General features: G+C 51.5%; 1 protein-coding gene across 3 annotated transcripts in view; it reads left to right on the top strand.

Moving 5' to 3' along the window:
- Nucleotides 1-4,487: 4,487 nt before the first annotated feature.
- Nucleotides 4,488-23,985, top strand: part of SLC25A48 (solute carrier family 25 member 48) — a gene marked incomplete at both ends in the record, with an annotated part of 38,402 nt that continues 18,904 nt past the window's right edge. For 2 of the 3 annotated variants that reach the window (XM_079702429.1, XM_079702428.1), the window contains 4 exons: nucleotides 4,488-4,533; nucleotides 8,968-9,011; nucleotides 12,452-12,523; nucleotides 14,505-14,763. In XM_079702429.1, the coding sequence (XP_079558555.1) occupies nucleotides 4,488-4,533; nucleotides 8,968-9,011; nucleotides 12,452-12,523; nucleotides 14,505-14,763 (421 nt within the window). Of the gene's footprint in view, nucleotides 4,534-8,967; nucleotides 9,012-12,451; nucleotides 12,524-14,504; nucleotides 14,803-23,985 lie in introns of all 3 variants that reach the window. The other variant, XM_079702427.1, reaches the window with a different exon arrangement.

Genomic DNA, 23,985 nt, shown 5'->3' with positions numbered 1-23,985 from the left:
CCTCACATGCCAAGCTAAGGAAGTGGAACTAGACTCAAGGCCATGGGGAGTCATTGCAGGTCTGTCAGCCGGAGAGCAGGAGCAGATTCAAGGTCTCAGAAGCTCAATGTGGCAGCTGCTGGAGGGACAGAGGATTGGGGCAGAGGGACCCAGGGGCTTCTGTCCACCATGATCCAGGCAGGCAGAGGCACAGGGCTGGGCTGAGCCACACTGGGAGACGTCAGAGAGGGATGGATGTTGGGGCCAGGGAGGAGATGGACCCTGGACTTCACGGCTGATGGGATGAGGCCTTGGGGGAGAGAGCAGAATCGAGGGTGATGCCCAGCGTCTGGTTTGGGTGGCCAGCTGGGTGGGGCGCTGGAAGGATAGTTAGAGAGTTAGTTAAACAGAGAGTGCATCAAAGGATGTGCTGAGTTAGAGATGACATGGGGCCATCCAAGTAGAGGAGTTGAGGAGAGGAGAGACAGGTAGGAGATGAGGTGTCGAGGTTGTGATCTGAGAGGTGATGGGTATGGCTGGGAGAGGGTCCAGATGAGGGCCCTGAGAGTCTAAACGGAACGAGGGGCAGGAAGTGAGTACCGTGGACAGAGAGAAGGAGAGAGAGCGCAGTAGTCAGGGAGAAAGGCCACGCCACCGGGTGAGAGCAAGCTTCCAGAAGACAGAGGAGATCAGGGAGCAGGGCAGGGTCTCTGCCACGGGGTGTCAGGCGGGAGCACCTGGCCCAGGTGTAACAGATGGGGGACCTGGGCTTGGCCAAGGAGGTGGAGCCATGGGGCTGGAGAGACTCAGGGTGCAGCCAGGAGGCTGCAGGCCTGGAGAGGGGTGGGGGCGGGGGGGAGTGGGGGGCCTTCCCTGACTGCTGACTGACACTGGACTCCCCTCAGTGCTCTCACAGCCGCCCGCATGTGGCGTCTCAGGCAAACGGTCCCCTCTCTGCCAGAGCCCTTCCCAAGAGCAGAGACTGACACAGACTAGGTGCTTGGGAAACTGTTTACCTGAAAGGGCAAATGAGAAATGGGAAATGCGCCACTCATTATCAAAGACTGTCAGCATCGCCCATCTGCTGATCCCCACTGTGGTGGAAGATGCTCTGGGGGTTACCTTTGGGGAAGGAGCTGAAGAAGAAAGGAAATTGGGTTTCTTTCTGACCCTAGCAACCCAGGGAGTTGATCTCTCTGTGCCTCAGTTGCCTTACCTGCTCTCTCCCAAGGGCAGAATACAAGTGTGCACAGCAGCACTACAAATGCTGCTCCAAAGCAGGGAAGCCAGGAACAAGTAGTGGCTCAGAGTCCTCCCCAGAGCCAGCATTCTGCTGGGTCTAGGATTCTCTGGCCAGGCCGTTGGCTGCCACGAGACCTGGGTCCTCCCCCTACCTCCCTCGTCGGTGTGCCTGCTGGGCAGATCTGTGGTCCACATTTGGGAATGGAGCACAGAGGTGCCTTCTGGAAAGGAGCCCACACCCTCCGCTCTGCTGCAGCTCATTAGCAGTTCAAGCAGCTGCTTTCTGGGCTCGGGAGGCTGTCCCAGGGCTCCGGAGCCTCTGCCTGCCAACTCAAGGCTTTCTTACTTGGTGCCAACACAGGACTGAGGGAACGACAATCCGCCTGGAACCCTTTGGGTGGTCCTCCAAAAGAGCAGGCAGGCCTTGGTGAACTGGCAGGCTCTCCACCTGTGGACTGGCTTCAAGGTGAGTTCACACAATGACCACTCTTTGGAGACCTTTCATTTCTCATAACTGTCTTGGCACACGTCCCAAGCATGGCAGGGCACAGCATGGTGAGGGGGGAAAGGTGCTACTGGTAGCCCCACTCCTCTCAGCCCTTTTTGGATCAAGCCTCAGTGGCAAACTTTGTCTTGCTTTGGAAGAAGGAGCCCTGGGCAGCTGCCACACCATGATGGTCTTGATGATGTGACATAAATGTGCCAGTGGGAGAGGCCCAGCAGAGGCCCCTTCCTTCAGACATTACCCCTCACCATGTTTTGCAATCCCATGTGCTAAGGCTGAGTCCCTGCTGGAAACTAGCAGGACACTGAGGTACACCAGTCCTCCTCCTTCTTGGAGGGAGGCCAGGGAGCTCTCTCTGGACCAAAAGCACCTCCACGTAGCCAGGTCACATATCCCAGCAAGCATGGACCTTCAGCTGGGACCTGGCTGGGTGCAGGGCTGCCTACAGAAAGGGCGTCTGAGAGAGAGGTGACCACCCCTCTGCTTTCCGGGCTGGTTCAGGCTGAGCCTGGGCCTTGAGGGAGCTGGGCCCCTGCAGAGTCAGACATGACCCTGGCCCTCCAGGTGTTGCTTGCTCTGGGGCCAGGGCCTGGGACGTGGCTGGAATGGCAATAAGCATCACTGCCTGGGGGTGGGGCAGGGAAGAGAGAGCCCGTGGCTGATGGGGGTCAGCACAGGCTCAGGGAGACATGAGCACACCATGAAGCACCATTTCAGGACATGGGGCGGGATAGGAAAGTGGAGGGTGGGGTGAGAAGTGTGTGGAGAGAGGTCAAGAGCAAGGCTGTCCCTAGAATTCCTCCACCAGCTCACAGCTGGGGGGTATGAGACCCCCTGACTGGTTAGGGCCTCATTAAACCTCCCTGAGTCTCCTACGAGCCACCTCATCTCTATTTCACAGGTGTACACAGTTAGGGTTCTACCAGAGAAACAGAACCAGAGGGAGATTCTATGGTACATAATTGTAGGGTCCGGCTGGGCCAGTGTGAAATCTGGAGGGCAGGCTGGCAGGCTGGAAATGCTCATTCCACAGGTGACATTTCTTTCTCAGGGAAACCTCCATTTTGCTCTAAAGGCTTTCAGCTGACTGGATGAAGCTCACCCAGATTATCAAGGATAAGCTCCCAGACTTAAAATCAGTTGGTCGTCACCTCCACAGAATCCCTTCCCGGCAACACCTAGATGAGTGTTTGATCAGATCACTGGGTACTGTCACGCAGCCAAGTTGACACATAAAAGTGACCATTTCCGGGATGACCCCCAGTGCCTGCTCACAGCTACTGTGAGGGGGAGTGAGGAAGTAAGACTGTGCACAGACTCTGGCTTGAAAACATCCTCAGGGCAAGGCAGCTATGGCTCCCTGTGATTGTCTGGAGCATGCGGGTAGTGCGTTTGCAGGCTGGTCAGACGTGTCTGAGCCAAGGAGGCTGAGCTAGGTTTGGGTCTGCTTGTCTGCAGTGGGTGGGGACTGGCTCAGAGAGCCCTGGGAGCTTTGTGGGTGGGGCATCAGCGGCTTTGGGGAGCTTCAAGGCAGGCACTTCCAGAGGCACAGTGTGCTGCCTGGCCACCCAGACCTCATGTCCAGGCAGCTCTCAGAGGAAATTTCCAGGCTAGCCTCATCCCTCCTGAAAGCCTAGCCAGGGGCAGGCTGAGAGTTTTCAGGGCTCTGGAAATTCCCACCTGGCCAGGGTGCTCTCAGCAGGGGGCTGTGTGCCCTCAGCTGGGATGCTGCAGGACCTTCAAGTCTGGGTGGGGGTCTCCCCTGGACTCTCCACCGTGGCAGCCAGATCTTCTGGGAAAAAGCTCAAATCTGTCCTCACACAGCTAAACCTATAACTCAGGTGCGACAACTTTCATCTCCTAATCTGGACCAGTTTTCTAAAAGATTAAAATCTATGTGTCATACAATCATTTCCCTAGGAATGGGAATAATAATAACACCCATCTCACAGGGCTGCTGTGAGGAGTAAGCCCAGGTACCCGATTTCAGTGCCCAGGAAATGTTGAACATTATTAAGAGAGAGTACTTACTTAGCGCTGATTTGGAGCCTGCCCCTGGGCCAGGTGCTTTCCACATGTTATTTCAGTAATTCAGGAATAGATAGAGTTTTGAAACCTGGGGGCTAGAGAAAGGTGCGGAGTGCAGGCGGGAGAAGAGCCCCTGACCACTAAAGTTGTTATGGAAAATTGTGTGGCCTTTGTATTTTATAGCGAAACTGTCCATGGCTTTCAATCAGCTCAAAGAATTGAGAACTTCTGGTTTAGTTGATAGTTGGACATTCAATTATAATTATTTCAGCTTAAAAGAAGATGTGTCCACCCAGCTAAATAATCCTATCACAGAGAGACCTTGGTGTTTGTAATCAAATACTCCTGGACCTTGGATAAAGCCTTCCTCTGTACCTCTTGTCATGAACTTTGAAAAATGTCCCTGAAATCATTTCCAGTGTCTCGGAGCAGATGTGAAGAACTACCATAACTACCGGTGGACATTCCCTCGCCCGGCCCGCGCGCTGCGCCTTTAAGGTCTACTGGGGGCGTGATGTCAGCTGCCCGCGGGCACTTGGAGCGAGAGCCGAGCGGGCTGCGCGCTTCGGCGATTCCGAGCCATTCCGAACCCGTTGTGGAGAAGGACCTGCCTGCCGGGAGCTCCGCGTCCCTGACTTCGCCCGCCCGGCGCGCTCGCCTGTGGGCCATGACCAGCAGACCCTGAACGGGCACCGACCCGGCTCCGGGAACGCGAGGCTCCGCGGCCCCGGCCATGGGCAACTTCCAGCTGGAAGACTTCGTGGCGGGCTGGATCGGAGGTGAGCGCATCCCCGGATGGGAGGGACCCCCCAGAGGTGAGTGCGCTGACGGGACAGCCCGGCCCGAGAGGAAGAGAGCGAGCCAGCGGGAGTTGCGCAGGCGGAGTTTCCACGCCGTGCCGTGCCGGGTCAGGGAGATCCGCGCCCGGGCGCTGCCCACATGCGCCCTGGGTGCGCGCTGCCCGCCGCCCGGCTGGTCTTGCCGCTCCTCGCCTGCTGCCGCGACCCCGGGGGAGATTCATCCCGAGCCTGCGATTTGCCTCAAAGTTTGGGTCCGCGGAACTTGATCCTGTAATGATTAAACCGCTGGTCAAAGCGTATAGCCAATGGAACGTCCCGGCGCGTACACACCCTTCGGCGCCCTGGTGCGCACCTGAGTCTGGGGACTCTGGGCTCACAGGAACTCGTGTGTGAGGGTGGCGTTTGACCGCCGCCCGCCCCCGCGCGCGGGATGCGGAGCCCGGCCTGGCGGTCAGGCCGACCCTTGTGGCGTCCGGCTGCGGGGAGCGGAGCGCAGAGCTGGGAGCCCAGCACCGCTGCCAGATAGGAGGAAACCTTCACGTTTTCAGCCACAGCCAACTGTCACACCTCTCCTCGGGCACTGTTGGGCCCGCCGGTCCCTTCCTACCACTCTTGGAGCCGCTTTCTGCTGAGCCTGGGGTGTGTTTGCTTGGGCAATAGTCGCATCCATTGCCTTGCTTCTCCATTCTTCTCTTTCCAATAGGTCTATCCCTCCTCTTTGCTCAGCTATTGGGGGCGGGGCGGGGGTGAGGGACTTTGCTTATTGTCAGATATAGCCTTTCTTTTGGCTCCATCTAAGAGGACCATCAGAAAAGAGCTGTTGGCGAATGCAGTCCCTCCCCAGTGTAAAATCCTGAGACGCTCAGGTAGAGGCTATGGCTAGCGTGTTTGTGCCCCACCAAGTGTTCTTGTATGGAGATCAGGAGATTTGTAGGAAAGGAAAGAAAAACAAAAAAAGCAACTAACCAGCTAGGATCCCGGGTGGTTCCCCTTCTGGTGGCACCCTCCCACCTCCTAGCAGGAGTCCATGTCTGTCCCCCACAGGTGACAGGTGGCTGCAGGGCCCCTGCTTCTCACCCTCCCAAGCAAAGGTGATTCCTCTCACTGGGGACAGTTCCGTTGCACAGGCTCCCTTGGGTAGGGCTGAGACCTGCCTCTCCTAACTTTGCCAGGCAGGGGACTGTGCCCAGGGACCTACCAGGCACATCCAGACCCTCTCTGGACAACCTTTCAGCCGTTCAGAGGGAGAGGCTTTCCTCGGCTGCCCTTTAAATAGTCAAACCAACTTCAGTAGGGCTGCCAGGGGCTTGGTTTGAGAAATGTCCTGGAGGGTAACACTGTCAGAGTAGCTCAAAATCTCTGATGTCACAGAGACCCTCCCCAACTCACACAGCAAGTAGTGGGTTGGCCTTTATTCTGAGATTGCCCTTACTTTGTTGATGTCAACATGGTTTTGTTTGTTTTTGTTTTTGCTTCCATGAAATGAACATGAATGTAGTAGCAGTGAATACTTCATAAGTGTCAGGTGCTGTTTAAATGCTACATGGATACTTTTAAAGCAACTTTATTGAGGTTATTTTACATATCATAAAAACCACTCATTTCAAGTGTACAATTTAGTGATTTTTAGTAATTTTACCAAGTGGTGCAACCATTACCATAAACTAGTTTTAGAACGTTTCATCCCCCAGTAAGATCCCTCATGCCCATTTACAATTAAACCCCATCCCCTCCCTCTGTCTCTGGGCAACCACTTTCAGGCTCTATAAATTAGTGTTTTCTGGACACTTTATATAAACAGAATCATACAATATGTGGTCTCATGTCTACGTATATTTCTTTATAGCTCTAATAGGTAGCTACTATCATTACATCCCCATTTGACAGATGAGGAAATGGATACTCAGAGAAATTCAATGACTTGCCCAAAACCATACATCTAGGATGAACACTAGGATTCCAACCCAGACAGTCTGGTACCAGGGCCATTTTAAGCCCTGTACTCATCTATAGCTGTTTTCTCTTTCAGTGACCTGTCATGATAAACTTTCACCATTACATCCTTCACATTTTGCTTGAAGTTTTACTGGTCTGTAATATCCCAAGGTCTGGAAACCACTGACCTGATAATTCTGTTTCTTATCTTGTATCCCTGCTTTCAGATGGGTGGACTAATGAGTGTGCAGGGAGATAATGGCCCAAGGCTGGGTCTGGGGCTGCTGTCCTGGGCTGAGGGATACAGCCAGAGCCTGAGGACCAGAGCTCCTTCCTTCCCCTGAAGGGAGGGGTTCCTGCAGAGTGAATGGCCCGGCTTTCCGCTGCCCACCATCTTTCTGCCTCTGCCCCGTTCTGTGGGAAGGAGGGGTTGAGAGGGGCCTGGAGTTTCTAGACCAAGGGAACATTTGTTCTGGAATAGCTGGTTTCTCTGCCCTGTAGATATCTAATATTCCAGGACCCCTGATCTGCCCTACCTGGTGCAGTCACTCCTGCTAGCAGAGACACTTCTTTCCTCATCAGCACGATGGGGAATTGGTCTCAGAAGGATGGCTCCTGTTTCAATCTCACAATCACTGCCTTCTGCAGTATGGCCTCAGGGCGGTCTTGCTTGCCTCCAAAATCATTCTGGCCTTGTGAATGTGTGTGTGGATGGGCATTTTTCATTGAAAAGATCCAGAGTATCCAACACCTTTTCAAAGAGGCCTTCTTAAAAAAAAAAAATCAATGGGGATGGCAGCTACTTTTGAGCATCCTGTAAGTGCCAAGCTCTGCTGGTACTTTACATTTTTTACTTCATTTCATTCTTAAAATGGAACCGTGAGGTAGGTGCTAATATTATTCCCACTACACATGCTAAAAGGGAGGTGTCGAAAAGCTAAATAACCTGCAGGTACCTGAAAAGTTTCTGGGTTTTCTCTTCATACCCTCCCTCTTTTTTTGAGGTGAAATTCACATAACATAAAATTAATCATTTGAAAGTATACAATTCAGTGACATTTAGTACATTCACGGTGTTGTGCAACCATCTATCTAGTTCCAAAACATTTTTCTCATGCCCAAAGAAGTTTCTGGACCCATTAAGCAGGCACTCCCATTTCCCCTCCTCCAAACCCTGGCGATCACTAATCTGCTTTCTGTCTCTATGGATTTACCTATTCTGGATAATCCATATAAATGGAATCATACAGTATGTGACCTTTTTTGTCTGGCCTCTTTCGCTTTGCATAATGTTTTCCACGTTCATCCACACTGTAGCATGTATCAGTACTTCATTCCTATTTATGTCTAGTAATATTCCATTGTATGGATATACCACATTTTATTTAGCCATTCATCCAGCAGTGGACATTGGGTTGTTTTTACCTTTTGGCTTTTTTGCATAGTGCTGCTATAAACATGTGTGTATATGTACTTGTTTGAGTGCCTGTTTTCAGTTCTTTTAGGTATATTTCTAACAGTGGAATCCCTGGGTTATAGGGTAATCCTATGTTTAACTTTGTAATAAGCCAAACTGTTTTCTACAGCAGCTGCACCATTTTACATTTCCACCAGCAATATATACGAGTTCCAATTTCTCTATATCATCACGAATACTTGTTATTTTCCTTTTCTTTTTTTTTTTTTATTATAGCCATCCTAGTGGGTGTGAAGCAGAATCTCACTGTGCTTTTGACTTGCATTTCCCTAATGACCAATGATGTTGAGCATCTTTTCATGTACTTGGCCGTTTGTATATCTTCTTTGGAAAAATGTCTATTCAAGTCCTTTGCCCTTAAAAAAATTTTTTTTTCTTTTTAGTTGTTAGAGTTCTTTACATATTCTGGATATTTGACCCTTATCAAACGTTTGATTTGCAAATATTCCCCCCCCCCGTTTCTGTAGGTTTCTTTACTTTCTTGAGAGTGTTCTTTTATGCACAAATGTTTTTAATTTTTATGACATCCAATTTATCCAATTTTTCTTTTGTTGCTTGTACTTTTGTTGTCATATATAAGAATCTGTTGCAAATCTACATTCGTGGAGATTTCCCCCTATATTTTAGCATATGATTTCTATAGTTGCAGTGCTTGCATTTAGGTCTTTGGTTTCTTTTAACTTTTGTATAGAGTATGAGGTAGAGGTCTTTTTATTCTTTTGCATGTGGGTACCCAGTTATCCCAGCACCTTTACCTCCCTTTTTTTAGGGTACTTGTTTCTTGAGGCAGGGCCCAGGTTTTACTCCATTTTCTTTGCCTTCCTCCATGCGTGAGCCTGTGCCTACCACACTGGGTGGGAGGGGGTGTCCCCTCTGGTGACTGGGCATTGATTGAATAAGTGAATGTAAGTGTCTGAGTCCTCCATTCTGTCCTAAGAGCCAGCCAGTACAAGCGAGGAGTCCAGGGACTGAGTAACCAGGAAGTCCTCTTTGATCCACAGGTGCAGCGAGCGTCATTGTTGGCCACCCTCTGGACACAGTCAAGGTACGGTAGCCATGTTGCCATTACCTTTTGGAAAGGGGCCTGGAGTGAGTCTGACTCCGGGAATGTGCCTGCTGTTTCTGACCCCCAGAAAGCCACCAGCGCAAGGCAGGCTCTCTGTGCCAGTCCACGGGGGCAGAGCGCTAGGAGGCCCGATTGGAATGCTCCCCCCTCCTTGCTGGGCAGTGATTTTGTTTTTGTGAAGCTCCATTTCTGCCTCCAGGCTCTCATGAGCTGCAGGGGAGGGGTGGGGCACTGTGAGTGCTCTCCTGCAAGCCTCTATGGAGCAAAGGAACCAGAATCTGGGCCCATAATCTAAGGTTGGGCCATTGGAAAAGATACTCCGGGCACAGAGAACAACATGGGCAAAGACAGTGAGGTGGGGACACCGCCAGGGGGCCATGCTTCGGAAGGGCCAACATGGCCACTTATGCTGATGCATCATGTTTCTGAAAGCAGCTACGGATCAGAATCCAGGACCGGTGGGTCGGCACTCAATCCTTGGAGGTCTTGAGCTTCAGGTTAAGACTCTAGACTTAGGCTGGGAATGGGAAGCCATTATAACTTGATGGAGCCAGCAAAGCCACCTGGCATCAGGATCATCCACACTTCTTGTTCTACACATGTGGAAACTGGCCCAGAAAGGGGAAGGGTGTCACCTCAGGTCATACAACAAATCGAAGCATTGAGGAGTGAGATGTTACAAAGGGACATTCTTTGGGTCCACCCCTACCCCTGCCACCTGTCCCCATGGTGAGCCACACTCACAGCTGTACCCTGAGAACGTGGCCACAAATAGTGCCTCCTCACCCTGACTTCCACATTTGTATCTAACGCTCTGCCAGGATCATGCACAAAGAGGACCTCCCAGGCCCTTCTCCAGTGGTCACTGTGGTCCCATTTCTCCCCATCTTCCTCCCTGCGTGGCCGTGGGCCCCTCCTCAGTCAGAGCCCAGGCCTGCTCTCTTCTTGATGGGGAGGTCAGCCTATGTGTCTAAATAGTTAAAGGTACTTCCTGACCCCTCATACCCCTCACATAAGCCCAGCCTTTTGCTCATACATCAAATGCACCTTGGATGCTTTCTCTGTGGAGGCACTGTGGGGCTGGCAGGGCAGCAGTGGTGGACAAAGCAAGTCCAGTCCTTGCCCCGGCAGGCCTAACAGCCACATTTCTGACCCAGGCAACCAGTGTCTCTCCCTAGTAGAGCATCCTTCCCTCACCTGCAGCTTGGTTAGGGGAGGGTAGAGCTTGTTGGAACCCCCATCCTCATCCCCTGCCCCTGGCACAGGCAAGCCTGGCCACTCTTTGCCTGGCCACATGTCATCTGTAAAGACCAGGATTCTCCTCCTTTTCTCCACTCTGCCCCCTGAGCCTCTGCAGGGAACCTTTCCTGATACATAAAATCTTGTCTCTGTTCAGCCTGAGAACCTCTCTGCTGAGGGTCCCAGCCTAAAGATGCTGGCTTACATGGCTGGCCTCTGGGTCCAGCCCAGAGCTGTGGCCTGGGGCCCTTGTTTCTCTCCAGAACATCCTCCTTCATTCTGGCTGGCATTTTCTCTAGAGTTCCTGTTCACCGAGAAAGGTCTGGGCAAGAGCCTCAGAGTCAGAATAACCTGGAGTCCAGTTCCAGCCTCCCACATACTCTCCTGTGCCTAGGGCACAGCACTTAACCTCCCCAAGCCTCGGTTTCCTCGTCTGTAAAATGGGCAAAGAGCACCTCCCCGGTGGGGCTGTCATGAGGATTGTCAAGTGGCAGTGCGGATAGAGCAGTGAGCGATCCCCTCCTGTCCTGAAGAATACACACATTGGAGTGTGGGGAGGCAGATGAGTGACTTGTTCCTGGTTCCCAGGCTCACCCCTGGGAGAGCCAAGCTAGAAGGATCCGGGCTGCTGACCTGGGCCAGAGACTCATTCCCTGCCCGCAGCTGCCTCACCACAGGTGGGAGAGCTAGCACTGGCTACTTGGTGGCAGTAGAGCTGGGGTCAGGATTCACTGCTGGCTCCTGGCACAGCTGGTGCATTTAAAGTTTATGTCTTATGCAATGTGACCAGGGTTTTCTACTCAGGGCTCAGCTCTCTATAGCCCAGCTAGAGCACTGTAAGAGAATAAATTTGCATTGTTTTAAGCCACTGAATTTATCATAATTTGTTACAGCAGCAATAGGAAACACATACAGGGAATCAGCTTTCTTCATCTGTGAAGTGGGGACAGTATCCATGCCTCAGAGCATTTGTGGGACTCTGTGAGATAAGTTCCATAGGATTTCCAGTGTTTTCCCAAGTACGCAGTTAGTGCATACTAAGTGCTAGCTCCTGTTGCAATTGGAGGCCTTAGAGGCTTGAGCTGTGCTGCTGGCCTCGGTGGCAGCTTCCTCAAGAGCTGACAGACTTTTGCTCTGGTCTAGACCCAGAGTGAAGTGTGCACTGGGCTCTTCTGTGGCTTTTCTCAGACCCTCTGCCTGTCTACGGATGCCCCCAGTCACCAGAGCCAGCCTCCATTAGAGGATGCCACAGTTTCACCCTCCGGCCGCTCGGTTAGCTAGTGCAAAGGGCTGAGTGCCACAGCCACGCTCGGCTCCGGGGACGAGAAGGAAATACAAGATGGCCCTGCCCCAGAGGGGGGGCCCAAATAAACCCTAAGTAAACAAACAGATCACATCATTGCAGCATTTAAGCTCAGACCCAAAAGATGAGCAGAAGCTGGAGAAAGAGTCTTCCAGGGGAAGAAAGCAGGTGGAACGTTCTGGAAGTGAGAAACAACTGATGCTCCAGGGTCCAGGAGTATGCCATGTGGCAGGCACAATGGTTGTGGAGGAAATGACATGCGGGTGGTGAAAGCCACGCTTCTGGGTGCTGGTAAAGGGTGGAATTTATTCTGAGTTTGGTGGGAGGCCACTGGAGAGCTTGAGTGACAAACATTCATCATTGTTTGGAAAAGATTAGTCTGACTGTTGTGTAGACACAGGCAGAGGAGTTGGGGTGGGGGAAGCAGGAGGCCAGCGAGGGGCCCAGCCCATCATCAGGGTGAGAGATGCAGGGGTTCTGGAGATGAGAAGAGCAGGTTGCTCCTGGGAGTATTTAGGAGGGCAGAGTGATGGACAGCAGGTGGGCCAGAGCCATGGGTTAGCTTTTTGTACTCAAGATGCAGCAGCATCATATGTCCCCACACAAGCATTGTTTTTGCACAAAAAACTGCCCTTTGTTCTTCTCTCAGACCAAGGGGACTCCTGCTGCATTTAGCAAGGTGAGAACGGGACTTGGTGCAGGTAGAGGATGCAAGGCCAGCCAGGCCGGGACTGAAGTCCAGGCCTCCTTCCTGACGGGGTCACTGGGGCCCGGGCTTCCCTTCTCTGGGCTTCAGTGCTGGGAGCCCAGAGCCGTGAGGGAGGTGGGGATGTAACCTGTCTCTGGCTGGCCCTCACGCCCTTGCCTTTCTCCGCAGGCTCGCCTGCAGGCCGGCACTGGCTACGGGAGCACCCTTAGCTGCATCCGCACTGTGTACAGGAGGGAGAGTGTAAGTGCTCCCGGGGTGGTGTCTCCTCCTGGGGACCGAGGTCACAGCCCCTCACAGCCGCATGCCCAGCAGGAGGCCTGTTTATTCCTCTCATCACCTTTGGCTCAATTTTCTCTCTTCATCTCACACCACTCCTCAAATATTATGTGCTACCTAAACTTAACCCTGCCCCCAAGTGGGATGTTATTGAGGGAAAAAACTGGTTTGGTGTCACCTCTCTGGAGAAATTCGGAGGCATTTAGAACCACAATGTGGAAAATTCCTACAAAAACAGGAGGACCTGCCAGGTTTTCAAAACCAAATGTGTGGCGGTAAACCATGTGTTCACAGGCTCCTTTATCCCAGCATGGGGTGGAGGGTGCAGGGAGCAGGCTCTTCTGATCCCAGACACCCTGAACGGGCTTGTACCCCAGGTCACTCCAGACCATGTACCCAGGGGTTTTCTCTGCAAAGGGGAAATTCTGAATAACATTTTGTAGAAGAAGCATCAGGTGACCTTCTTGAGAATGAGTATGTGCTTTTGGAAGACTTTCCAAGGCTCCTCCTTGGGGAATTTATAATAAATTTTAAAATTTAGAATGAAATGACCTGTTGGTTTAAAGAAATAGTCAGGTGTAAGCCGTGTGGCAGCCCTGGGCTTTTCCTTGAGTCACTGGAAACGTGGCCCCGTAATTGACTGCCGTCCCCGCCAGGCTCCATCCTAGGAAGTGCCCTGGAGCTCGGGAGCCTCCTGCCTGCACCTGGCGGTTCTTCTCTTCAGTCAAAATATGTCTTGTGTCCTGGTGTTGTTCTGAATCTCTTGATCGTTTGCTTTAAAATCAGGGTGAGCACTGTAAACCCAGCACTCGTTGTTCTGGGGTAATGTCCGATTCCTGCGTCCCCTGAATGGCAGCTGTTGAGCCTCCTTTTTGGCACATGTTCTCCGCAGTGTCTGCCAGCCAGCATCTCCACTCTGGGGTTTCCGTGGGGACTGTAGGAGTTCCTCTGAGACACAGCAGCTCAGAGCTAAGTGATGTCTCAAGTTATCTGAGGGACCTTGTTGTAGAGAAAGAGGCTGAAGCATGGTGCATGCGTGCATATGTGTTTGCGTGCACATGCGTGTGTGGACGCCTGTGTGAGGAGGTGTCCTGCCCCTTGCAAATAAGGGGCATGCATTCAGGTCAGGATTAGTGGGTTTGAGTACAGCCTGGAGTTTTTACAATGGCTTCCTGGTGCTTTTTCATCTTTGGTGCCATGTGTGCTGCACTGACTCCTCGAAGAGCCTGTGGAATTTTCCAGTTTCAGTGGAGCATCTGTGGTGTTTGCTGAGAACGCAGTGTGTATGGACAGAAGCCTCTTCGTGCTGTTCATCCAGGGACTCCTCCTCTGGCTTTTTTCCAATAGACTCCCATGCTCGGGGCACCCAGCTACATGCTGGCCCAGGTGCCCCTGGGATGCTGTGGGACCCTTCTTACCCCATCACTACAGGCTTAGCACATTATATTTTAATTGTCTGTCAGTTTATCTGGGTCCCCCCTTCCCTGCCCCCAGACTGTGAGCTCAGTGAGGGCGGAGAGAGTGTCTTTCTTGTTGTCCTCCAGGGCCTGGCACATGCCCAGAGAATGCTTTTGTTGGAGTGACACATGAGGAAAGAGTGTGTGGTGCTTGGTGAGCCCACTACCCACTGGGGCTCCATGGGCTGCCCTTGGCCGCAGCCCAAGAACACTGCCACTCCAGTGACAAACGCAGGTTCCAGGCCCAGCACATCACGGCTCAGGACCCAAAGCTTCATGCAGAAGCCGGTTCCTCCTCGGATTAAGGATGCTCTCGCCCTCCCCTGTCTCTCCTCTCACATCAGCATCCTCTTTTATTCTTTCCACCAACGTACTGGTTTGCTTCTCCTATGGTGTCTCCCCCGCCAGCCCGCAGGCTCCAGGAGGGCAAGGTCTCTACCAAGGGCAGCATAGGCCCTCATGCTTCCTCCACCTGGGTCTCTCCACAGGTGTTTGGCTTCTTCAAGGGCATGGCCTTCCCCCTCACCAGCATCGCTGTCTACAACTCAGTGGTGTTTGGGGTCTTCAGCAACACACAGAGGTTCCTCAGCCACCACCGGTGCCAGGAGCCCGAGGCCGGCTCACCCCGCGTGCTATCTGACCTGCTCCTGGCCAGCATGGTGGCTGGCGTGGTCTCTGTAGGGCTGGGTGCGCCCGTGGACCTCATCAAGATCCGGCTGCAGATGCAAACACAGCCATTTCGGGAAGGTAAGCGGCCAGGGGAGGTGGCCTGGTGTCTGGGGACCTGTGACCGTTTCCTGGTTTCCCAGGTCTGGGATTTGGTTAATAATCTTTTTATGGAGCAGGGCATCTATGTTGAATCATTTTATCTATAGTGGTAACTCTCACTGGTTAAGGATTTTCTACGCGCCCGGTGCTTGCAAAGAGCCCCGCCTGGGTTCTCTTAATTCGTCTTCAGCACAATTCTCTGAGGCAGGTGCTGTGATTTTTTCCATTTTACAGGTGAGAAAACTGAAGTTCCCAGAGGTTAAGATGCTTATTCAAGGACACACAATTAATGACTGGGCACAATTAATGACTTCCACATAACTTGCAGCCCCCCAGGGTGAAATGAAAATGCGATCTCTTGATCACAAATTAGTAAGAATTTTAAAAGGGCAACAGCAGAGCATTGTCAAGTGAGGGGCCCTGTGTGACTGCCCAGGTCTCAGACCCACACCTGCCCCCCACACGCCAGGGAGTGCAGCCAGGGAGGCCTCAAGCTGGACTGGCTGCAGGGCCATGAAGCGGGCCGCCCCTCCCACACCCTTGATGTTCCATTAGAGCTTCGTTTCTTGTGTGCTACGTAGCTACTCCTGCACCGCGAGCTGGAGCTGTCATCTCCTCCCTGCTGGGAAAGAGGTTTCTGACTCTTCTCTGGAGCAGTTTTGATGAAGGAGGATGGAAAGAATGGGAAGGCACTTGCTGTGCAGAGTAGAAAGTGCCAGCTCCAGAGGAAGGATGAGCTGGGGGTCTTAGACAAATTTCAATACCTTGGGGTTTGGTCCTTGGCTCTCATTTTACTCTGTCTCCTCAGGGAAGATATTATCCCTTCCTGGGCCTCAGTCTCTTTTCTGTATAGTGGAAGGATTACATCCCAGGTCCTTCCTGTCACCTCAGATATATATCTGACAGATCTCATGGGTAAGACCCCTCTCCTTGGCAGCCTTCTGAATGGCCTCCATGTGAACCCTCTGCCCACAGAGGCAAGGGGTCGGCTCTGCCCCATGGCTGAAGCCCCAAAAGCTCACTTAGGACATCCCAGGCCAGTGCCTCTCCTGCGCGCAACCCAGGTTCCTCGATTCAGCCTGCACTCCCTGCTCAGCCGGGGAGGTGTCTAGGGCAGGTCTGCACGCACTCTGAGCACAATGCTGATGCTCCTCACAGGGGTCCCTGCTACCCCAAGAACATGAGTCACACCTGCTGGATGCTCATGGTCCCTGTCAGCATGCGGGGGGATGCAAGGCAACAAACGGGTTGGCTCACCCAGAGGGTCACAGAGCATGCTCCCATGGGGGCCGCCCAGGGAGATACGGGGCAGGCAGATCCTCACCTCCATCTACCTGACATACTGAATCGTGTCTTGGTACAGCTCAGTTTGACCAAAGGGTCACACCTCTGAGAAGAGTTTGAAGCTCGCTGATCTGGTCCTATCCCAGAGGCAAAAGCAAAGATGTAGAGAAATGAAGGGCATCGTGGACAGGCCTAGAACCCAGGAGTCCTGGCCCCCAGGCTGGTTTTTTGCGCTATCCTGTCTACTTCCAAAAAGCTGTGTTAGTCTAGGGTGCAGAGAAAATCTCTCCATAAGCCTTAAAGCTCTTTGAGGTCCAGATGTTGCAAGAGTCTCGGTGATGAGGCTCCTGGGGGCAGCCCCACCTCCTTCACAACCAGGGCACCTTGTCCATGGAAGGGGAAGAGAGAGGAGTAGGCATGCTTGTGTACGTGTGAGGGGGCCCTCAGCCAGCCTAGACACCAAGGAAGGTGTTTCTCAATAAATGCCGGGACATTTGGAGGCAAGTTAATTGGTAAACTTTCTTCATAGTGTTTGCTTCCATTCTCTGTTCTGTCCTCGCCTACCTACACTTTCCCTGCAGAGGGTTCTAGAATGCTGGCTGACTTGGCAGGCTAAGGCCTGAGCTACAGGGGTCCTGAGGCCAGGCTAGAAGCCTCCGGAGACTGGAGGAAGGATAAGAGCAGAACAGCCAGACGCAAGAAAGCCCCCAACGCTGGGTGTGCAGGAGCCTCACGTTAAGGGAGCTGAGCAGCCTCCATTAGCAGCTACCAAAGTTGCTAAGTGTTCATCGTGTCCTGACACTGTGTTAAGCGCCGTATGTGCATCATCTCATTTAATATCCACCCGACAGTGGGAGGTCAGCATGACTGTTAGCCCTGTTCATTTACCCAACACACAATAGTTATGTACCTGCTGTGTGCCAGGCACAGGGCTAGGTGCTGGGGACACAGCGATGAACAAAAGACTCCATCCCTCTTGTAGCGCTCTGTCCAGCAGACGGGCAGACAGGAATTGGGCCACTCCAAATAGGGTGGGTAGCAGGGAGTGGGTTGGGCTCTCAGCCAGGCTGGGGGTCAGGAAGGGCTCTGGGGCAGGTGGTGGGAGGGGTGAAAAGAGAGCGTAGAGGTCAGGACTGTACACCTGGTTAGGGCAGCACCGAGGGCCACCCATGCCTGCTCTCCTGGGCCATGGGAGCCTGAGGCACAGCCCACCTGGGCTGGGACTCTCTAGAACTGCCCGTCCAGGAAGTCGGGACCCTTCTGGAGCCTTATTTCCTGGATAAGCCCTCTGAGCAGGGAGAACGTGGGGATGGTGTACCCTCCCTGTCCTCCTCCAGCATCTCAGGGCGGGAGGCGGTTCCTTGACCCTACTCCTGTACAGACGGGACCATGGCCTCAGGCTGTAAGTTCATCCGCATGGCGCCAGAAGGAAACCGGTTCTTAAGTAAACCGCTTGAGGCAGCAACAGAAAACGAAAATGTGTTTGTTCTGTCTTCCCCAGTGTGCCAGGAAGCTGATCTTTGGGGAGCTCAGGGAAGGCTCTTAATAAGAGACCAAGGGAGGTCCTGCACACAGATTTTTCTCAGCCCTGCAGAGCTCGAAGTCATTAGCGCCTGATCCCAGGGGCTTAGCTGGCAGTGCGGACACAAAACGGTTGACCTGAGTGGGCAGAGGGAAGGTAGAAACCAAGACTGGAGGGTCCGTCTCAGCTGTGCCCCTAGAGCCTCTGATCTGGACTAACCCAGCATAGTCACAGCCATGGGGGCCGAGCAGCCAGTATTTACTTAGCCCTCACCATGTGTCAGGCACTGTGCAAAGAACTTAGTGTGTGTTTAATCTTCACAACAACCCAATTCCTAGACATTTACAAAGGGGAGACTGAGGCACAGAGAGATTCCATCACCCGCCTGAGGTCACTGCCCTAGTGGAAAGTGGAGCTGGGATACAGACCCAGGCAACTGACTCAAGAGCCCACTGATGCTGTTTCTGCCTCTGCCCCAGGGTTTTGTAGAAGCTGAGGCTACAACAACTTTGGTAATATCTGGGCCTTTGCACAAAATCATCATGTACGAAACCAGTTGCAAACTTTGAGGGAGGAAAGGGGACTTGGAGCATGTCTCCAAAATGACATTGTTCAAGTAGTGGGCATAGCTTGTGGGCTCCGAGGGATGGGTCTGAATTCTGTGGCTTTGGGCAGCTCCGCTCTGCATGGCCCACTCTTCCTTACCTTCTCTGTCCCCCCAGATGCATGGGGAAAGGGCTTTGGCGACTACAGGTGCTGGTCAGGATCAACTATTGGGGATAAAGCATGGGAGGCAGGCAGTGGGTCACCAGGCAGTACTTTCTGCCAGGAATTTCTCCAGAAGATGAGGAAGCATGTAGTTACCTTTCACTTGTTTCTCGGGAACCCTCTAGGCCAGAGATAGAAAACTCAAAGACTCACTGGGACCAGGGAGGTAACATAAGTAAGCACAGGTACCTGGAAAATGTACCCTTTTCCATTTTTTGGACACCTACAGCCCTCCTAACCTGTGTTTCGTTTTTCCTCTTTTTATTGAAACACAGAACATACTTCACTTTCCATATCACTCTGCTGTTAGATACACAGCAGTTCAAGCACATGTGTCAGCCTTGGTGCTGGGAAGGCAGTCGGGAGTGGTACGCACAGTTGCAAGCTGCCCAGATCCTGTGGGAGGGGTGGCTGCAACCCTGCTCCGGCTGACTGTTGCCACATGGCCTGGATCTTCTGCTTTTTAAGAGAAGGCAGAAAGCTAGATTTTCCCAGGGTCTTCCAACTGGAAATTGTCAGATAATTCAAGTCAAAACAAAACCAAACACAAACCAACGTAACACCATGCAACCCAAAGCATTGTGTGGGCTGGACAGTGTGGGGCTGTGGTTGGCTGCGAGCTTGTGGTCTGTGGTCTGTGCTCTGAGTCAGGCCCGCTTTCCCTGATAACTGGGCTGAGATGGGTAATTGCAGGCTACCCTGTGCAGGGCTTGTGGGTTTGCTCATGGTTTGTGGCTTTACCCCAGAATTTCCAGTCCACTTCCCGGGTGGTGACAATGGGCTATGAGAGACTACGCCACGTTGGAGACGTGCAAATATAAAGCCATTGAGTTCATCCTGACTGTCTGAATGTGGAGGGAGAAAGCGCCCATCCACCCAAATACAGTCACCGTTAACACATTAATATGTTTCCTTTTCCTGTTCTATATGCATGGATTAAATGTTTTAAGAGGTTGTACTTATATAGACAGTTTCACATCCTGTTCTTAATTCAATGTAAAACAGAAGCATCTTCCATGTTACTAAAATAGAATTATAAAATTAAAATAGATGGATAATATTTAAAATAGATGTACAATATTCCATCAAATAAACACACGCACACACACACACATTTTGAGAGGGATGATACAGTGTAGTAAGAATTCAGTTTCTGGAGTTAGGCCACCTGCTTCTAATCTTACCTCTACCTGTTGTTGCCAAGCCTCAGTTTACTCATCTGCATAAGAGGTGTAACAGGAGTGGCTCCTTCGTAACTGGGATGGGATAGGATAACATGTAACACAGGAAGATCTTAGCACAATGTCTGGTACATTGAAAACACGAAATAAATGTTAGCTATGCAATTAAACTTATTATTTAGAAGCCTTCCTACTAGTGAACATTTAGGCTGTTTACAGTTTTTCCTCTTCTAAAAATAGTGATGTGATCAGCAAATTTGTCCATAAAGAGTTGCCTTCATTTACAGTCATTTCTCTAAATGTGTGGGCTCTTTGATTTGTGACTGGGTCAAAGAGTACAGTCATTTTTAAGATTCTTGGTACGTATTGTGAAATTTGTTATACAGAGGGGTTTTACCAAATTACATAGGCAGTTGCTAAAGTTTAAAGGGAGTGTCCGTTTGGCGCTGCCTACCAGTACATGCTAGACTGCAGTTATCCTCATGAAAACTCTTCCAACTTCACGGAGGTTTTCTCCTGGGGCCTCTGTCACTTGGCCTGAATTAATTCAGATCTGGCCTTGACAGTAAGGTGCCTGTGAAGGTGCCGTTTTCAAGTGATCATTACCCTTTGCCCAGGCATGAGCCTCACTAGGCACCCTGCTGGGCCCGAGCTGGAATTCAGGGGTGAGGTCCCTCTGCTGCCTGGGCCAAGTCACATCCTGGAGCCCGGTGGCCAATGACACTCACTCCTCCCCCATCTGGGAGCTTTCAGGTCTGTGTTTTCATTAAGAGCCTAATTAATGTGCAGATCACAAAGCCCTCAACACCACAGGAGGCCAGAGTTTGGGGAATCAGAGGAGGACTCAGCATTAACTCTGTGCTGACCATCATAGTAATTTCACCAGGCCCAGTTGGAGGCAAAGGGCTGAGGGTTACACTTGATTGAATTCACTCTTTGATTCATTCATTCACTAGCGTTTCCCGAGGCCCTGCTCTGAGCCAAGCAGAGTAGGTAAATCAGGTATCAGACACGCACAGCCCCTGCCTTCATGGAGCACTCAGTCTGGTGGGGAATCAGGTGTGCACCAGAATGAGAAGGGCCCCAGGAAGGCTCTGGAACCTCAGAATCTGACTCTGCAGACCGGGAAGGCTCCAGAGAGGAAGTGGCTATTGATTGGGTGTTTGAATACTGGCTAGGATTTGGAGGTGGGGATGTAGGGAGGGAGAGGTGTTTCAGACTGAGAAACGATGTAAGGGAAGAGTCAGTGGCAGGGGACTTCCCTGGTGGTCCAGTGGTTAAGACTTCACCTTCCAGTGCAGGGGGGGGGCAGGTTCGATCCCTGGTCAGGGAGCTAAGATCCCACGTGTCTTGCAACCAAAAAGCCAAAACATAAAACAGAAGCAATATTGTAACAAATTCAATAAAGGCTTTAAAACTGGTCCACATTCGAAGTGACAGAGTGGCATGGACTTATATATACTACCAAATGTAAAATAGATAGCTAGTGGGAAGCAGCCGCATAGCACAGGGAGATAAGCTCGGTGCTTTGTGACCACCTAGAGGGGTGGGATAGGGAGGGAGGGAGAGAGATGCAGGAGAGAGAAGATATGGGGATATATGTATATGTATAGATGATTCACTTTGTTATAAAGCAGAAACTAACACACCATTGTAAAGCAGTTATACTGCAATAAAGATGCTAAAAAAAATAGTCCACATTAAAAAAAAATCTTAAAAAAAAAAGAGTCAGTGGCAGGAAAGGCAAGCATGTGGCAGGATGAGGGGGGAGGGGTGGAAGATGCAGGGTCAGTTGTGAAGAGCTTGGAGTATGGGTTTCCTTTCTATTCTGCAGGCAGTGGAGCGTCTTGGACAGCAGCATGACCTGAGCAGAGCTGTGTGGTAGGAAGTGAACCTGGCCTTCAGAAGGGATGGAAGGGGGTGGGAATAGTAGAGGTGAGGAGGCTGATTTGGAGGCTGCTCCACAGACCCGGCGAGAGGCTGGGAATGCCGGACCCAGGGCCGTGGGCTTTGGGAGTAGAGGGGAGCGGCAGATGGAAAAGGTATTGATGATGTAGGACCAACAGGCCAAGCAGGAGAGAGGAAAGAAAGTGTCGAAAATGACCCAGGATTTCAAAGTTGGTTGGCGATGAGGGAGGTGGTACCTCCCACTCAGGGAATTAACCAGCAGATGAAGCATGCAAGACAGAGCTTGGCGTGGAGTGGATGAGCACACATACTCATCGTTGCTGCTGCTGGTTTGGACCCTGGCTGGAGGGGTAGGCTCGAGTGAGAACTGTGGGGACTTGACCTTGGTTCCTGTTGAGGGAGGGACTGCAAATGGAATGTCAGGGCTGGAGGTCTAGACGGGTGTGACAGACATAGAAGTGATAGCTGAAGTCATGGCGTTAGATGCAAATGCCAAGGTGAGCTGCAATAAGACCAGGGTAGACATCAATGAGAAAACGCTGTAAAGGAAGTTTGTAAAGGAGCTATACTGATGCTAATAGCTGTAGTTAACAAGTATTGCACCCCAGCCGTGTGCTCTGTGCTAACACAAATCCCGTCGTGATTCACTCACCACAGCAACTCTGTGAAATTTGCACTGTCATTCTCCATTTGACAGGTGGGGAAACTGAGGCTGGGCTTAAGTGACTTGTCCTGGCTCCCTGGGCTGTTCCACCCCGGGCCATACAGCTCCACACCCTGGGAACACAGTCCTGAGAGACTCGTGTCACCAACGTGGAGAAGGAGAGGGAAGAAGGGAGAGTTGCTGAAGTCAGGGTGACAGTGGGGACGGAGACCAATGGGTAAAGAAGGAAAAAGACTTTCTTTTCCAAGTTGGGAGGGGAGAAGGAAAGAGACAATTGTGAGAGAATTTTGAGGCAAGAGGAAGGAAGTTGAGGAAGCCTGACTCTACCATACTTAAGATAATCTGATGGAATGAAAGGGACAGAGTGTGGCCAGGATTCGAGGAGGAGAAGGTCCTAATATCTGGACATGCCGAGAGGGGACAAGCTGGACTGGATGGTAGCAGTGGGAGTGCCAGCTGAGGGGTGATCTGGGCAAGTAAGATCATCAGCCACACACCTGAACACAAAGGCCGTCTGAGCTCAAGAATCTGCATGATGACAAAATGGGGCGAAACCATTTCTCCCTGGATCTTCTGAAATGTCTGGCTGTGAAGGTCAACAACTGTGCCTCAGAGGCCCTGACTACATCAGTTTGTCTCTTTGGCAACACAGTTTTATTGCTCCCATAAAGATGTGTGGCTGCCAAGAAGCATACTTATCTCCAGGCAGGTTAGCCTTTTGATACAGTGGACTTTCTAAGAATTTCCTAGTTCAGGGCAGGAATTATTGATGCTAAGCTCCGTAAAGAGATACACATTGCTCCATTCAGTTCCTAAAGAAGAAAGCCTCTGGGAAGGCAGGAACCCTTGGAATGTGATAAGGGGCACAAAAACCTGGAAACTAGCCAGGACCATACAGTCGGTGCCTTCTTCTCAAGTAGGCTGTGTGCCAGTAGGAAGTGAGGGCTGGAGCAATGGCAGCCCAAAAGCGGAGGGAGGAGGTTTGTGAAGAGGCCAGGCATATAGCCATGCAGTTCAAGAGGCGCCCTTGAGTTCTGGACACTGTGACTGAGTATGTTTCAAACTGTGGTCCCACATAGCTTGCCAAGATTAATGAAGGTGTACACAACCTAACGCACCATTGTGTAAGTTACATACAGTGGGGACACATCCATTTGTTCTTTCAATCAATTGACAAGGGCAAATATTGTCCTGATTTCTAGACTTGACACTAGTGTTGGTAGTTCTCAGAGCTGGATCGATATCTACAGTCTTTCCACAGTAGGCTTGGCAGGTCATGGCAGGTGACAGCAGGGCATGGCTGCCTGAGATTAGCAGGTCCAGCACTTCGGGAATCTGAAGTCACATCAGGGCAAGGTAATAAAGACAGGAATGATAACTATTTGCCTCAAGTAAAGTACATTTGCACAACACACATTTTAGCAAAGTACATTTGCCAACATTCTCAATTAATTTTCACAAAAGCCAAATGATGTGGACAGGCCACTGATTCTTCCCCTTTTGTGTATGATGAGGAAACTGCAGCCCAGTGTGGTCGAGTCCTTTGCACCAGGTTGTACAGTAAATAGCAGCTGAGCAACAGAGCAAATCCCAGCTGCTCCTAATCCAGGGCTCTTTCTACTAAACCATCTGCCTATCATGGACTCTTTAGATCATGAGAAAACTGCTGGACTCTTTAGAAACAGGAACTGGGCCAGAGCTTCCCAGTTGGTAATACCCTGGGGAAGTGAACTGAGGGATCCCTCAGCTTGTTCAAACCCAAACCACAGAGGTTATACCCAGCCTGTTTGTTGGAAGATGTCCATCCACATTACTGGATGCTTCCATAGCATCTTCGACAACTGTGGCAGTTTATGATTTGGAAGTTTCTTTTA

The sequence above is a fragment of the Hyperoodon ampullatus genome (genome assembly GCF_949752795.1).
Source record: "Hyperoodon ampullatus genome assembly, chromosome: 4".
In the NCBI taxonomy this organism is placed as follows: Eukaryota; Metazoa; Chordata; class Mammalia; order Artiodactyla; family Ziphiidae; genus Hyperoodon; species Hyperoodon ampullatus.
The sequence above is the reverse complement of the archived record's forward strand: the minus strand, read 5'-3'. Positions and strand labels throughout refer to the sequence as shown.